At 37.5% G+C, this 16,292-nt stretch overlaps 1 protein-coding gene across 2 annotated transcripts in view; it reads right to left on the bottom strand.

Annotated features, from left to right (window-relative positions):
* abca7 (ATP-binding cassette, sub-family A (ABC1), member 7) overlaps positions 1-16,185 on the bottom strand; it is a 30,724-nt gene extending 14,539 nt beyond the window's left edge. For both annotated transcript variants that reach the window (XM_042005201.1, XM_042005202.1), the window contains exons 1-25: positions 16,112-16,185; positions 14,893-15,005; positions 14,540-14,633; positions 13,788-13,929; positions 13,111-13,235; positions 11,647-11,765; positions 11,016-11,213; positions 10,511-10,603; positions 9,995-10,232; positions 9,572-9,711; positions 9,005-9,121; positions 8,696-8,893; positions 8,059-8,264; positions 7,597-7,773; positions 6,475-6,697; positions 6,159-6,380; positions 5,515-5,719; positions 5,291-5,404; positions 4,540-4,711; positions 4,200-4,331; positions 2,888-3,027; positions 2,660-2,797; positions 2,147-2,391; positions 1,923-1,980; positions 1,602-1,804 (exon numbers count right to left, since the gene is read on the bottom strand). In XM_042005201.1, the coding sequence (XP_041861135.1) occupies positions 1,602-1,804; positions 1,923-1,980; positions 2,147-2,391; positions 2,660-2,797; positions 2,888-3,027; positions 4,200-4,331; positions 4,540-4,711; positions 5,291-5,404; positions 5,515-5,719; positions 6,159-6,380; positions 6,475-6,697; positions 7,597-7,773; positions 8,059-8,264; positions 8,696-8,893; positions 9,005-9,121; positions 9,572-9,711; positions 9,995-10,232; positions 10,511-10,603; positions 11,016-11,213; positions 11,647-11,765; positions 13,111-13,235; positions 13,788-13,929; positions 14,540-14,633; positions 14,893-14,958 (3,765 nt within the window). In that variant the 5' untranslated portion in view covers positions 14,959-15,005; positions 16,112-16,185. The remainder of the gene's footprint in view (positions 1-1,601; positions 1,805-1,922; positions 1,981-2,146; positions 2,392-2,659; positions 2,798-2,887; positions 3,028-4,199; positions 4,332-4,539; positions 4,712-5,290; positions 5,405-5,514; positions 5,720-6,158; positions 6,381-6,474; positions 6,698-7,596; positions 7,774-8,058; positions 8,265-8,695; positions 8,894-9,004; positions 9,122-9,571; positions 9,712-9,994; positions 10,233-10,510; positions 10,604-11,015; positions 11,214-11,646; positions 11,766-13,110; positions 13,236-13,787; positions 13,930-14,539; positions 14,634-14,892; positions 15,006-16,111) is intronic.
* Positions 16,186-16,292: the final 107 nt, after the last annotated feature.

Here is a 16,292-nt window from a genome sequence, read left to right as displayed (position 1 = left end):
TAATGATTGCACTGAGTCTGGTAAAAGGGCATTCATGTAAGCTGTTCCCTTTTAACAGTCAAGCTTCAGACCCTCATTAGCCTCCCTGAGTTTAAAAGTCTTGTCACAGACATGTTGATGGGAGATATGGGATTGTGCCGGCACTTTGTTGCATGATATGCTGTTACATGGAGAATTTTCTCAGTTTTAATATTGTTTTTTTTTTATTATTATTATTATTATTAATTAATCAAACAGTCATAGTTCAATAGCAGGTACAATTATTATTTTTTTTAACCATGAACACCCCTCCACACCCCTCCCAGGTCCAATGACCTCTGGTGATGACAAATACATACATATAGTACTTATTCTAGCATAAGAACGAACAGATTTGTCTACATTACTGTACATGTACGACCAGAAATAACGTGTAGCTAAAATTAAGTAAATGGTGTTACACATTCATTAGTTAAGGTTAACACAGCCGCTGCTTGCTTCACACACCCCCTGGCAAATTAGTTGTAGTAGATTGGTAGATTTATAGTAAATAGTTCTTGATCGGTGGTTAGGTGGTGATCATGTGGTGATCATGTGGTGGCGGAGAGGTGCAGGGAGAAAGGTTCAAACATAGTGCTGGGTGGGTCTTCATAAAGAGAATTCTGCAGCTGGCAAATTATCAAGGTACTTGAGCAACGGTTTCCAATGCTTAAAAAACATGTCAGATGGGCCTCTGAGTGTAAATTTATTTTTCTCCAGTTTTAAGAGATGCAAAATGTCATCTAGCCAGGCCTGTTTCAATATTGTTTTGATGTGCGTTTTAATATTATACATAATGTATAATGTATGCACTGTGTAAACTCCGTTCCTGTGTCATAAGATCTCTTAAAACTACCCAGAAAAATTAAATATATTCATTATTTGATTGCATGAAGTTTCTTTCGTAAAAACACTCAGTGACTTACACTGCGACGCTTAGACAGTAAAATTAAAGGTTTTGTTTAGATCTGGCATCTCGTTTTCACAGTAAACAGAGTTTAGAGTGGACAAAACTGCAAAGGTTTGAAAACGGGTTTGAGAGTAAAATTTTCTTAAAACGCAGGATGAATCCTGTCCATGTAAACACAAACTCAAATCTTTGGGGGGCCGTTGCGTTAAAATTTTTAATGCATGCACAGCATCTGTCATTTATGACTGAAAGACATGGAGGTGAGCAGCTGGATTTGAGGGCATCACACTAGAGGGGGATGTGGGTATTTTAACACCCACACTTTTAGTGGTGAGAGGGTTCAACACCCGCACTTTCCCGTATAAAAAAAACAAACAAAAAAAACAAAACAAAACTTTTTACATAGTTTTGCACAAATGTCACTGTTCAGGTTTTCTCTGTGTCTCGCAGTGCGGCGTGGAAACCAAAATAAGTTCTGGCTAAGTCCTGCGCATAATTTATAGTAACATGCAATGTCCCTTTTAGAAAACTGTTTAATTTTTCATCTACATGCACCTTCTCATCTTAGAGACTTCTGTTTATGTCAGTACATACAGGAAGTGTCTGAATCTCACATTTGCCTCTAATGGTATACTTCTTCCTGTTTTGTTAGCTGTTAGTAACTGTAACTTACTTCCTCCAATGTGCTGTCCGACAGACCGTAGCTGCTGATGCCCAGCTCAGGAAGCCTCTGGTCTAGTTTCGATAGGAAGACAGCCAGGCTGCTGTCCTTGGCAGCTGTCTGTGGCAGGTTGATCACGGCTTCTCGTTTTGACTCCTCTACCAACCTTGCACCAGGGATGTGTTGCTGTACCAGGGAGAGCAAAGCTGCCAGGCCTGCAATGCAGAGGATAAATCTGACATTAAACTAGTTTGTCTAGAAAATGTAAATATATTAAACCCTTTTCATACAGTGTACAACCTCACTGGGGATGCCATATAGTTGTACACTTACATGAGCTGCTCTCCTCGCTTCCAAGTCCAGTATCTTCACTCAGAGATGACTCGCTGTCCTGAAATAGTGCACTGCTGTTAATACACTTAAGAACAAGTTGACTTACAAAGAACAAAACAAAACTAAACAAAGAAAAGAAAAAAACACAACTAACTATATGAGGCATGCTTAACACTCCCAGGTTTTTAAGCTTGTACTAAAACTATGTAAAATTACAACCCAACCTTGACGAGAGGAGGCAGCTTGTTGGTGCTGGTGCTAGTACTGGTGCAGATACTAGAGCTACTGGGAGTTCTAGTGTTAATTTCTTCTTTCTTCACAACAGTCAGGTAGTAGCCAGATCCGAGCCGAGATTTCAGAAAGAGTGGTGAACCGCAGCAGCACAGCTTTCCCTTGGAGATGATAGCAATGCGGTCACCTAAGAGCTCTGCCTCATCCATGTAGTGAGTAGACAGGATGATGGTCCGGTCTGATCCAGAAAGATGGCACGAACACACACAGATGCACACATATATATGGAGTTATTGCAATCTCTTAAGCCTACTCCTATAAAACAAATAATTACAAGATATTACATACTACTACATACTACTATACTACAAGGGTGTTATAGCCCCACAACAGCAATATGACTTTCACTTTACATGAGATATTTTCCAACATCTTTCTGGCTTGTGACTGTTTAAAGTGCACTTTTCTCTCACTCATAGAACATAAGATTTGCTGTTCAACGGCACCTTTCCGGTATTTCAGCAGCAGATCCCAGATCCCTCTGCGGGAGTACGGGTCAACACCAGCTGTGGGTTCATCCAGGACAACCACCTTTGAACCCCCAACAAATGCTATTGCCACGGAAAGCTTCCTTTGCATGCCACCTGACAGAAACAGACTGGGTTTTAAGTTTGAAAAGAAAAAAAACAACCAGAGTTTGCTTACACTTTCACAAGCCAAACTAATGACATTACCAGAGAGGTTTTTGGTCTGATCATGCCGCTTGTGCAGCAGGCCAACATCCTCCAGCAGAGTGTCAAGTTCAGCTTTAACCATTTCTTCAGACAAACCCTTCAGACACCCATAAAACCACACATGCTCCTCCACTGTGAGTCTGATGGGGAAAGGAAAAGAAACAGAAAAACATGAGGATCAACTGTCCCCTTAAATGCAGCTCTGACAAACTTCATGCCAGTTTAGTTCTTAATCAGTTTTACCATTAATCTAGATTTTAATGTTTTAATAAATTACTTAAAAATTTAAATCTGTACTTTTTAATTTACAAATATATAACTTAATACATTTTAGGAGCCCCTATGATAAGAGTACATTTTTTTTTCATTTTCTTACTTAAGTCTTAAGGATTCAAACATTTTAACTCATTATTCCTGGCAGATAAAAAGCTGTCAGACTGGATGGAAAAAATGTATAAGCTGCACTAAGCATAGTCAGAAACTAATCTTTAAGCATTGTCTTCAGAAACACTGCTTTGGTTTTGGAGCGTGTGCACTCTTTAAGAACTTCTCTGTGTTTGGCTAAATTAATCCAATTCCTTGGCATGTTCATGGGCAATCCCACTTTGAAAATGCAACCGTCTTATTTTATTCAAGGATGGTATTACCCTGATGATGAGAAGTTGCAGATGTCGAACAGACAAATTTCTGTTGTTTCTTGTGTTTTACGTCAAGGACTTTGCAACCCTGGTTTTAAAAGTGTTTATATATTTAGTAAATATATATATAACATAACTTCTCCCATTTCTGCCCACTTAGCAGCTCCTTTGGATTTACCAACATGCTCAACTACTCAGTTGCTGTATTATATCAGGCTAGATGAAAGATAGATTGACGATGAGTCCGAGTATTTTTCATTTACATCTATTTCAGGTCATTTTCTGCCCATTAAAACTTTAAAAATGGTAAAAGTTTGCAAGACTTTATAGCTTTCTTATCATCATAAAAATGTAAAAGTAAACTGTGTTGTTTGTTTTTTAGTGCTGTGTCCAATCTAGTCTGGTGGTCTCAAATTACATTCAGTACACATCGAAGATGATTTAAGTAAATATGATGCACAAAAATACAATTCAGAAGCACAACAGAGTTTCAACCATTTGGTAAAGGAGAGACTTAAACATTTTATCATTTGCTAAGATGTTTACAAACTTAATTTTAGTTAATTATGATGAATTATTGACAGAGTGGAAGAGGAAAAATGCTCACTTTCCTAGCTTCTCTAGCACAAACTAAGTTCACAGCTACAGTGGTTTACAAATATTTTGAGACTTACATGTCAAACAGGACATTGTGCTGTGGACAAACTCCCAGAGTCTTCCTGATGATGTCCATGTCATAACGAATGTCTAATCCCTTGATGTACACAGTCCCAGAGGTGGGTGGGAACAGGCCAGTCAGGACAGAGCTGACAAACATCAATTAGTGGAAAGTTTTATTTTAACATTTTCTGTAAAATTTAAATTATCGTATATTTTTAATTACATTCCATAAATTAACAAAGATGCTTATGTAGAATAGTTATATGATCCCCCATACACTAACGGGTGTTTAACAGAGTACGTTTTTCTTTAGAGAGTCATTTTTAAGATAACTTTTCAGCCTGCAGCCCTTACATGGTGGTGGTTTTGCCAGCTCCATTGTGGCCAAGAAAAGAGGTGATCTGACCCTCATAGAACTTCAGATTGAGATGGTTGACAGCAAGTTTCCCTCCCTTTTTGTAGATTTTCACCAGGTTTCTGATGTTTACACCCAGGGTCATATTGGTGGGATCTTGCTCCATGTTTTCTAAATACAGACACAAAAAGACAACATAAGAAGAATAAATACATACAGGATAAAAACTGATAACACAGATGACTAATTATTGTTTTAAAATTATAAGCAGTCACTGGTGAAGCGTGGAGCAAAAACTCAAAATAAAAGAGATTGCTGGTAAAAAAAAACAATCAGACAACTTTTGATTTAGAACAATTAGAAATCTGGAATAATACTTCTAATTGAGTTTCATTCGTCTTGTTTTCTCATAACCTTGTTACTTAGTGATCTTATAAACTCAGCTTGTTACCTTGATTTTCAGTTAATGATGTTGAGCTCACAAAACTGTCAGTATAGTCTCTGTGGTAAGAAGAGCAGAGCTGAAAACTTCCAGTTAGAGCTGAGGTTTTTCTTAAGTTTCCAAGTACTTGGAAAGTACAGTGTAATAATAAAATGCAATTAAAGTACTTTTGTTGTGTTTAAACTTTTGGCTCCAGATTAAAATTGAAAAAAAAGAAGAAAAAAAGAAACCTAATTTGATCCTTCCCTAAAAGACTTTGAAAAAAGAGCATTGCTGGACACAAAGACATAAGCAGCAGCTATTTGTACCTTCATTTTGGTCTGTGGGTGCTGGTGGGATTGGCATCCCTGCTTCAAGAGGAACTCCACCCCAGTAGTTGATCTGGAAGATGAAGTACCAGGGCCTGGGAATCCCATATTCACCTGGTGCAGAGAAACATAAATAAATAGATTGCTGTGTGTCTCAGGAGATTATGCTCATCTTGTAATCACATCAACTATTCACAAGAAAGATAAAGCTCTAATTGTCATACCAGGAAATACTGCTTCGATGTACCAGGCTGCAAGGGCATAGATAAAGGCATCCACGTAGAGCATGGTTATTGAGATAGTGAAGTTGTACAAGTCTCCTTCTACAGGGCTGGACTTCAGGTTGAACCACTGGATACCCACACCTTGCTCTTCATACTGAGTGAAATATTCACAGCCAAAACCAAAGGCCACAGGAGACAAGACACTCTGAAAAAAACAAAACATTACATCACATGTTGATAACACTATAGAAATTAAACTTTGATATACAGGACATCAATCTATAAAAACTAAACTTTGATATTCTATATGTCAAAGTTTAATTTCTATAGTGTTGTCCCATGAAAAAATATAATGAAATATTAGAAAAAAATGTGAAGAGGGTACTTACTTCTTCACTTTTTTACATTAGATGATCACTTTAGTTGTAATAATCAGTTCAATATTTCATAATATCAAGACCTAAAAAAAGGTCTTATCTATGCAAACCTTTTCCTGGTCAGTGCTTCTGCCTGGAGTTTGTCATGCCACACATGCGTTAATTGCATTAGAAATATTAACGCAATTAATTACATAAATTAGTTAACGCTGGTAATGTGTTATTTTTGACAGCCCTAATCTCAGATTGCAGCCAAATTTTACTCACAGCGATAAGTCGGTGAGTGGAAGTGAGGTGGTCTCTCCAGGCAACACAGAGTGCATAAGGCAGGTAGAGGCTGAAGTAGATGAGCCCTCCACAGGCAGCAGCCAGGTTGGACTTGGAGAAGAAAGTGCTGATAAGGAAACATTGCATGATGGTGGCAGTGGCAAAGGCCATGAGGAAAAAGAAGACAACGACTGGGTCGCTGTATGGCAATATGTCACCCCACTTGGAAAAATAGAGAAGAGATGTTCACATGTTTAGTTGTACTTTGGTACTTTTTCCTTTAACAAATTTGAAATTGAATGAGTGGTCATCTCACCTTGAGCAGAGCGATAAGAAGCCCAGCAGAAATCATGAAAGGAACTAAGCTGCTGATGAACCAACTGAGCCACAGCGTTCCCGTACTTAGACCCATAATTCTCATGGTTTCCTTCAGCCTTGCCTCCTTTTCATACACCATACCCTTGATGATCATAGCTACGGAGTAGATCCAGGCCAGGGTCATGAAGAGAGGCAGGGAACGGTTCAGCACACGAAGAAAACTGAGAAGAAAACCAGAATTATGAGGCGATGCAATACTGGTAGAAGCTGATATTGTTTAAATAGTATCATTATCCATGTTTTGGTTCTGTCTTTTTAAATTTTAATTTGTCCTAATATTTTAGGAAAATTGGAATCAGTTTCTCATATCAAATCTTTAGAACAGATTCTGTACATTGTTTTACGGAAGTGGTCTCATTAGTTTGTCCAGACATCACTAGTCTGCAATGGTTGCTATGGCAATGACATAATAGCAATGGCAGGTTCTCTCCAGCTATGCATGGGCAGAGGCTTCTCCCAAAAGTGCTAGCAGACCTTTTATGCCTGCATCTGTACCAGGACTGTTGTCATTTATTCAGGTTTTCCGCAATAGCCGACTGTGGGAAGCAGTCCTGTTTCTACTTTGTTCTGCCAACACTGCATTTGACATTGTTCCTTAGTTTCATATTGCAAGAGACACAACAGACTGATCTGTTTTGAGGAAGAAAACCTGAAAACATATCAACTGATAGAAGCTTTACATTTCACTCTAGCTCAATATAAGTTTTGGATCCAAGTTGCAAAGAAACAGAGGTCTCTTCGCTCTAAAATCCTTGTGGATACAACGTAGATTTTTAATGGCAACCTGAGAAAGGTGTAATTGAGACGATGATTTGGCACTGAAGTAATCCTTTTACATAGAACATAAATATAATATAAACAACATGTGTGTTTATGGATGCATCTAATACCAAATTATCCTCTACTATATCCTCTAATAACTGCAGAGAGAACAAGTACATTGTAGCTAAAAAGAACATCTCCTCGTGTAGATGGCAAATCAAAAGTATATTCTCCGTTTATCAATAACTTTGATAAAATTTTGTTTCACAAACGCAGCTCAACAGCATCCATCACTCACATATCATCCACATAACAGGGGTAAGGCATCTGTTGGATGTAGATGCCAGTAGTCTGTTTGACTCCAGTTAGCACGGTGCTCACAGCTCTCTCCACCAGGTCCTGAATATAGACGAAGCCGCCCCAAATGTAGCGCATGTCATTAAAAGGGTCAGCAGCAGGCCCAGGATCCCAAAACCTAAAGATTAAACAAAACATTTGAGGAATTTCCTAAATCTAAAAAGTTTAATCACCATGTGGTTGGTTCAGCCACATCAAAATGCTTGAATGTTCTTTTACTTGATGTCTAAGTCTAAGAGAAAGGCTAAAGATGATTTAACATGCAACTAAAGCAATGAGCAGCCAGCACAAGAAATTTTAAAGTTACATAAAAAAAAATCCTGATTCATAATTCAAATGGAATCTGGTGATACTGTAAAACAGAATTAAATAAAAATCAATGCATTTGATTACTCCTCAATACCTGTCCTTGAGCTTGTTGGTCCGGGTCACATCATCAATGTCCATTCGGATCTTGTAGGTGACATGGGGTGGTAGCTCAGTTGAGGATGTGTTAGACAGCTGGAAAACCACACCTGCCCAAAACTGCCTGTCCTCCAACAGATCCAATGCTCTGTCTATCAGTTGACCCTCTGTGTCATAACCCTCTAGTTTGTCCAAAGAAAAACACTAAGGAGGGGAACAAGATCACAAGAAAGACAAATTAGAATTTAGTAATTTTATCTAATATAATCAGCACACCTTATAGTAGTGCACTGTTATCCAGAATATCAGTGAATGTTTGTCTGAATGTCAGTCATTCAGACAAAAAACAGCTAAAAAAAACAAAAACCAGAAAGTTTAAAAATATTTCCTAAATTCTTTCAGCATGCAGAAAGATAGAGATGAAAAGATTCGCTTATCCAAGTAAAAATCGGTCTATTTGATAAAAGTGTAAAAACAAACATTTTGAAAGGTCAAACGTAAAAGTTTGTTTTTATAAGCAGAAGAAAAATCCATTCTGATGCATTTTTCCAACATGAAACCTAAAATGCTAGACTTTTATCCATGTTTTGGAAGTGAATAAAAATGATAAAATTAAGAGTGTGAAGGACAAGAACCTCAGTGACTTGTGCAAGAATGGTGATGGTGTTGTCAAGGTCATTGTAGAGGTCCAACCATGTAAGTGGTGCTCCAGGCTTCCTTGGGGTGTCTGGTGAGGATGTAGACAGGAAACGAGCGATCTGGGAGGCTGTCCAGGTTGTGTTTTCCAAACGCAGGTTTATCAGTACAGCAATCTCTGGACGCCTCAGCAAATCCTGCAACACAAACAAACACACACACAGAAGAAGTGTATTCTATATCAATAAAGGTTTTCTTGCATCAAATGTGTTATAACACACTCATCACTCCTGAAATGGGAGTCACACCTGCAGCAGTTTAATCTCCACACTGGTCTCCATGTAGTTCTTGATTTGTGGTCCCACCTCCAACCAGGCTTCTTTAAGGTCCTGGAGAATCTGCAGATCCTCAAAAGTCTTGTTCACCTACAAAAATTAAAGTTAGATTAAACAGTCAAACCCAAATAAACCAAATTAGGCCATGAGTCCTTTTCAGTTTTGCAGTTTCTGAACAAGGAAAGATCACGGCTCCCTCTGCAACTCAATGTAATACTCAACATAGAACTTCAACTTTGCCTAAACAATCCTTCTTACTTGTAACCAGTCATAATCAATGGTTTTAGAAATAACTGCTTTAAGTAGTGATGAGACATGTTTTGGTGATATAAAGCAACAGATCAGAAACATGAAGTTATTTAAATCAGTGATACATATATTACACTTATCAAACTTGATGGTGTTTCAATCAGGTGATTGATTGCAATGTTTTTTTTTCTTAGTTTGTGTTGTTTTAAAAACACAACTTCAGTGATAAAAGTTTGACTCTATGCAGCAGGTAAGGTGAAAACAGAGTTTTTGAATTTTGGCTGGCTGTACCTCTTTCATGACTTGCTGTATCACCGGCGTATCTGGTGTGTATAACAATTTTCCAGTGAACAGAGGTTTGATTCCTCGCCATACAATGCGAGACAGGGGGTTGGACTCCAGGCCTTGGATCAAATTTCTACAGAATGGAGCTGCAAGAGGCAAAAAATAAACCAAACAGGATAAATCAGACAATGCAACAGGATGAAACAACAGGGATGTGATTCTCAGATGCATTGTCATCGTATATCATGATCTGGGAAGTGATCTGTAGAAAATATATTCACAATAAGCTGAGCAGGTAATTGGATTAAGCATCTGTCTATAAAAATCTATCATTATCCGAATTCAAATTCAGATCAATGAAGCACTAAAGGCCTTGTGGAGCCAATTAATTATTTAATTAATTAATCTCTTATCCATGAAGCCTCTTACTTGTGTTGTTGTCACTGATGTACTCCACATCCTCTGTGCCGTCTCTGCCCAAGAAAGACTTGATGTCGTTGTTTTCATACCAGTTGAGCGATGGGATACGCTCTCCACCGATCTTAGGATGACCGCATATGACAGTTGAAAAAGCTCTGAAACTTTCTCTGGGTTTAACATTTCGATTTTCAGGTGATAGTAAAGTAAGAGCTGCACTCATTTCTTCAAGACTGTTGAGGGAGGACAACTGATGGAAGGCAGAAAAGGACAAGTAAAGAATTTAGAGGAAGAGCGAAGAAATGCAGGAGCAGAAATTAAAACAGGAGCATTTCACAGTCAGTAAAACTTAACACAATAAAACAATAAAACTAATAGGAAATATAAAAATTAGAAGCATATGGTTCCTCTAGAAGCCACAAAAAACACTACAAGACTGGCCCCATTTGTTTGAAATTACTAAAGCAGCAGTTAGTAATAATATATATGTATACACACATATGTTTATATATGCAGATAATTTCTTACATCATTTATGAGCACAGCCAGCTCCTCGGCAACTGAACTGATGGCCTGACTGATGATCATGAAGTCTTCACTGGTTATCATTAGACGGTCTCTCTGTCAGGGAGAAAAGTTTTACTGTACATAAATAAATTACTTGTATTTCAGTAACAGTAAGTAACAGTAACACAGGCCTCCACGTAAATGGATTCCCATAATTGTGTTTTGGGTAAAAGCAGGAAAAGTTAGTCTCTGAAGAGTAAAGCTGATCCTAAAAGTTCCAGATAAGAGGTGCAACTGTTTCAACCCAAAGGTGTAAGCATAGCAGACAGACACACTCTAAGAATGTGTGATACACACTTAACACACACTCTGTGTGTTTACAGTTACAGCCTAATGTAAAAAGAGTATTTGTCAGTAAACCTTTCAGGTATTTTTTGTCTCATAATTTGGATTTGAGCTTTTTGTATACCAATCATCTTCATCCACAGGCTTCCTGCCAGCTCACAAGAATTTAAATAACACCTACTGTGAAAAACTGGGCCAAATCAAGCTGAGTGAGGAAAAGGCGCTCAGCCGCCTGCAGGACGTCTGCCGGTAGGTCACACAGCTGAGTCTGAAGATCAGTCATGTTGGCTGCACCTCCATCTACAGATAGCAGCTGTTCCAGTGCGCTCACATTGCACACCAGCACCTTCAGTGGCATCAGAGCTCCGGAAAACACAGCCTGGAAGTGACACAACAAATTAAACAATGTTTAACTAGAAGAAAAAAAAAAAAACAAAACAGATGAAACAAAGTTAGAATACATAAACTACCGTTAAAAACATTTTAAGTGGCTATGAAACATATTTTTGTAATGTAAAGTTACTTTTAGTATAACATGATGTAACTGTAATTATCTTATGTTTTGAATGGTACTTATTTCCATATTTGCCCATTAACTTTCTTCCTAATTTGGCTTAATTCAAAATAAATTGAATTGAAATATATAAGGCAGCTAAGAACATTTTATGGTGTTTTTTCTACCATTTGTGAAAATTGTTTTTCATTTTCCTTAAGCAAGAATAGATAAACCAGTTTAACCAAAGTCACATTTGGTTGTAGCTGGTCCCTCACTTACGAAAGCAGACTTCGGTTAAGTTTGATAAAGATTAAACCTGGAAGTTAAGTTGAGCATTCATCAGCTGGTCCACGGTCGCAGGCGACAGGCTGGTATTGGTCAGGAGAAAGGTGGAGAAAGTCTGATTGGGTCTCAGGCATTCTTTCACTGGAAGAGCTACAATAGAAAACACAGGAATTAGTTCTGTACAGAGTCATGAATTTCTGTATTAAAGCAGAAATACCACTCACAAAACAAGCAGATCATTTCAAATAAAAGCTTTTTGCAGGTTAGTTCACACACTGGGGGAAATAAACATTTAGGAGGTTTTAAGTTTGTGTGAATGTTTATTTTTTGTTTTCCTTCTTACTATTTATTTTTACATGACTGAAAAGGGGCAGCATGGCTCAGTGGGTAGAGTGGTCGTCCTGTAGCCCAAGGGTTGCGTATGTGATGTATATGTAAAGCGCTTTGGATAAAAGCGCTATATAAGTACAGACCATTAACCATTTAAAATAAATAACTTGAGTCTGTGTTTAAGATTTTAGGGAGAAAGAGTTTTCTTCTTTAGCAAATAATCTACAATATAATAAACTGATCACATTAAATACCTACTGCTAAATACCTATTACAGCCATATCCCTCATCATACAGCATTAGTGAACATTTTGGACATGCTTAATCCTTAAAATACAACAGGCTGTATGTGAGATCACTGAATTATGACTGTTAGAGTAAGAAAACAAAGGTGAAATTCACGCCTAAGAGAGAAGAAGACAAAAATGTACATACACATTTAAAAAACCTATTTTCATTCACTCCACTGTTAGTCAGGGACAGTTGTGTAACTTAATCTGGCCTCAGCGAGGAGACACTAAACAGACACAGTGACGTGCTTTCATAACAGCAGCAGCAGACAATCAGTCTGTCCATTAACACCTGTTTAAACCCTTTATGCAGGCCGACCCTCAGTCTAGCTAAGCTAAGTCTGGGAAGAGCGCTGAATAAAAACAAACACAAAACACAAAAATCTAAAAATATCTTTGTTCTCTAAAGTTTGATGACCTGTATATACCGTAAAGCTTCTTATTCAACACTTCTTTGATACAATGGATAAAATAAGGTTTGAGCTGGGTGAGAATAAAAACAGGAATAAATAAAAAACTGAATCACCTTCCTCTCCTAACCATACAATGACCATTTGCAAACTACAGCTCTGAAAAAAAGCTGTGACTTTTTCTTCATGTACATGATTCACTTTAATCTTGAGAAGCAAGCTATATCATATAGCTTGACTTCATACAGTATCATTTAAAGGTCTTGACTCTCCAACTCACCTTACAAAATGCATGGAAATGTGTGTCCAAGCTGCTGACTGGTACTACAAAACATTACTGTGGTGCCACCCCGTGGTTGTAATCTAGATATAAATTCTCAGCTGGATAAGGTGGTGCAAGACAAGTTTTCCCCTCAATAACTTTAAGTGTTGCAGATCATGGCAGGACAAGATTCAAACACATACTTGGCAATGATTCAAGTCTTTCTCCCAGCAGCTGGATGCTCTTCATCATCTCTTGATAACCAGAGACGTTCTGGTTTGCAGTGGAAGACAGAAGAGTCTGAGCATCCGCAAAAAGACGCGACAGTCTGGAGAAGAAACACAAGAGATTACTTTAGTGGGATGAAGATGTATGGTAAATTTATAATTACTGTAATTACTGCATAGTATGTTGACAGACTTCGACTGAACAACAATCTGTTTCTGATACTGTTAAATGGAGTGATCAAAGGTTCAATATAGGTCAGTTAAAAACATCTGAACAATATTTTCTGACACAGATATCCCAGGTGCCAACAAGTATCTGCAAATAACAAATAAAATGAATGTCCAGTGTCTTGCCCAATAAGTTAATATTGACATAAATCATTAATCAATATTAATAATAATTAATTTGAGCAAAAAACTAGGATGAAATAAAAAACTGCTGCTGATAAAAGTAGGAATTAGTCTCCCATAATTGTCTTGAAAACTCACTTTGCCCTTTAAAACAACAGCAAATCATTTTCATCTCAGGTTTTGTGAAGAAAAAACAGACAATAAATCTGAACTTATGTTTTCAATCAAAATAACTCTTAATATATAAAATACGAACTATGCTAATTATTCTGTTTATCCACCAAGTCTGCCAGTCTACCTACATGGAGTCGTCAAAGTTGCCAACTTGGCCTGGCATCTCGCCTGGTGTTGGGCTGTGGAAACAGGGGTTGTTGATGTTGCAGATGATGCCCTGAATCCAGGGCAAGGTGCCTGCTGATGGCAAGGCTTTGTTTGGGAAGTGACCTACAAGTTAAGATGAAAAAACTGTTCAGGACCAAGAAGTTGACCTGAAATACAAAACAAGAAAAATACTGTAGGTGTGTGACACAAAATATGGCCTATATTTACTTTGTTTGGATGCCAAAAAGATTTAAACAAACTTAAGAAAAATGGTCTTGTGTACAAAATATCAGAATAAAAACACTATAAAATAATCAAATCCTCAAAAACTGTTGTTTTCATTATAATTTAAATGTACGTAATCATGTGTATATACAGTAGTAGATAACACACATTTATCCGCACTGAATATTTAGTTCTGATAGTTTGTATCTTCCACAAAGATAAATTTATCAAGAAACAGCTTTATGGTGCAGAAAATGTAAAAAACCGACTAACTGACCTACATTCTGCGTCATTTTCACATGTGAACATGTCATGTTATATCACTTTATGACAACGCAGGGGCTCTCTAAGAAGGTCAGGATCACTGGTGGTTTAAAAAACAAATGTGCGTGCATGGAACAAGTATCACTCTCACTGAGTTAATCTTCTTTAGCTGGCTGGCAAAAGGCCCTTTATTAGGTCTGCAAGTTTGCTTGTGCAAGACCATGTCTTACATAGTATTACTCACATTGTCCTTGTTTGTAAGGCGAGTTTGAATGACGAACAGCGATGAGGATGAAGAAGAGGAAGAGCGGCCAGAAGATCTCAATGACCAACTGGATCTGCACAAGAGGAGAACATAGGAAGTGTTAACAGTGGATCAAAGAATCAGTGATGTTTACTGAATAGTGACTGGACTATAGCTTGTTATACAAACCAAAAACCCACATTTATTTACTTCATATGATTAAGGTTATGACAATATAGAGATGCAGTTGTATAAAAAAACATCCAAAGTCTAAACTGTGTCTAATATTACTTGTTTTCTTGCAGAAATAACTAACTTTTCTTTTCAACTCTGGAAGGTAAAGATGGGGGTACCTTGTTCCTTTTGCGATATGTGACATTCTTCCAGAGCAAGAGGAAGAGTTGTCTGAAAAACCCCATTGTTTCCCACAGCTACCTGGCCATGACGTAAAGCTGAAAAACAAAATCTGATGAGAAAAAGACATGTCATCGTCATTTTTGTTTAGCTGTTTCCTGTCATCTGCTGCTATTACATCATCTATCATACAGACACGAAGAGAAACAGAAAACATAAAATTATAAATATTGAAATGTTTAAGCTCTTTAAAAATACATATCTTGATATATCAACCACTAATAAAGAACAGTAGTGAGAATTTGAGCCTTGGGGAAGACATTTGTGCCGAGAGTTCAAAAACTCACTCATCCCCTTTCCCTTTCCTTTCACTAAAATATGAAAGACACAGCTGAAGTCTCTTTGGGCTCTTTGTATGTGTTGTGAATAACATTTGTCTTTCGTGACTGCTGTGTTCTCCTCAGCAAAGACAATCCCCTGCTTTATCCTGAAATCCTCCTGATCCAAACAGCTTACCTGTTTCACTCCGAGGCTGTCACCTTTGCTCTGCCACTGCCCCCTGAATGTGCTCTCTTGTAGCTCTAGTAAATAAACTAGGGTGGGAGTGTGTATTTGGAAAGGATATGCTTAGACTAATTTCCTTTGCAAATCAACTAAAAGATTTCTATTTTTTAAGCACTGCAGATGTCAGTGTGGCTATAGCATTTATTTGTACATATGAGTGAATCACAACTTTTGACATTTAAAACTTTTTCTATATTTAGATTATTTAATATCCTGAAATATTTTTGTATTTTTTAAAAAATCTTTACGAATGACAAAGTATTAACAGGTTACAATTGTAGTATAAGCTGTGTGATGTAATGACACATGGTAACATCACCAACAAATTAGGTAATAAAACCGTTTCAGCAGCATAAAGGCATTTGAACAGTTTGAGCCACTAAACAAAATGTAAATTAATAAATATATACAAATGCTAATTTTAAGTACTGCAGTTACAGGTTCACGTCGCAACCAAGCAAGTAGTTAATGAAACATAAAAAAACCTCCTCGGTTATCAGAAAACTAAGAAGGCAGTCAAATGGATTCAGTTGTGATGCTAGCTCCTTACAGCATGCATCTTACAGTTACGCTATTACCGATTATACGGGTAATTCCAAAGGCAATCAAGGGGCTAAATAAGCTCTAGAGTTAAAATGAGTTGTTAATAATTACCTTTCTGTGATAAATGTGGTCTAAAAATTCTTCTTGGTGTTCCAGTCACACCAGCGGCTGCTGATAACTTGACATTGACTTCCTAATGTTTGTGACAGCAGGTGAAAGCTTGGAAGTCCCGCCCACACGCTCTGCTGATTGGACACTGTACACGGGTCATGGATGCCGGTAAAAAATCTGA

This window comes from Melanotaenia boesemani, chromosome 14, assembly GCF_017639745.1.
Source record: "Melanotaenia boesemani isolate fMelBoe1 chromosome 14, fMelBoe1.pri, whole genome shotgun sequence".
Taxonomy (NCBI): Eukaryota; Metazoa; Chordata; class Actinopteri; order Atheriniformes; family Melanotaeniidae; genus Melanotaenia; species Melanotaenia boesemani.
Note: the sequence above shows the minus strand (reverse complement) of the source record. Positions and strands in the feature narration are given on the sequence as shown.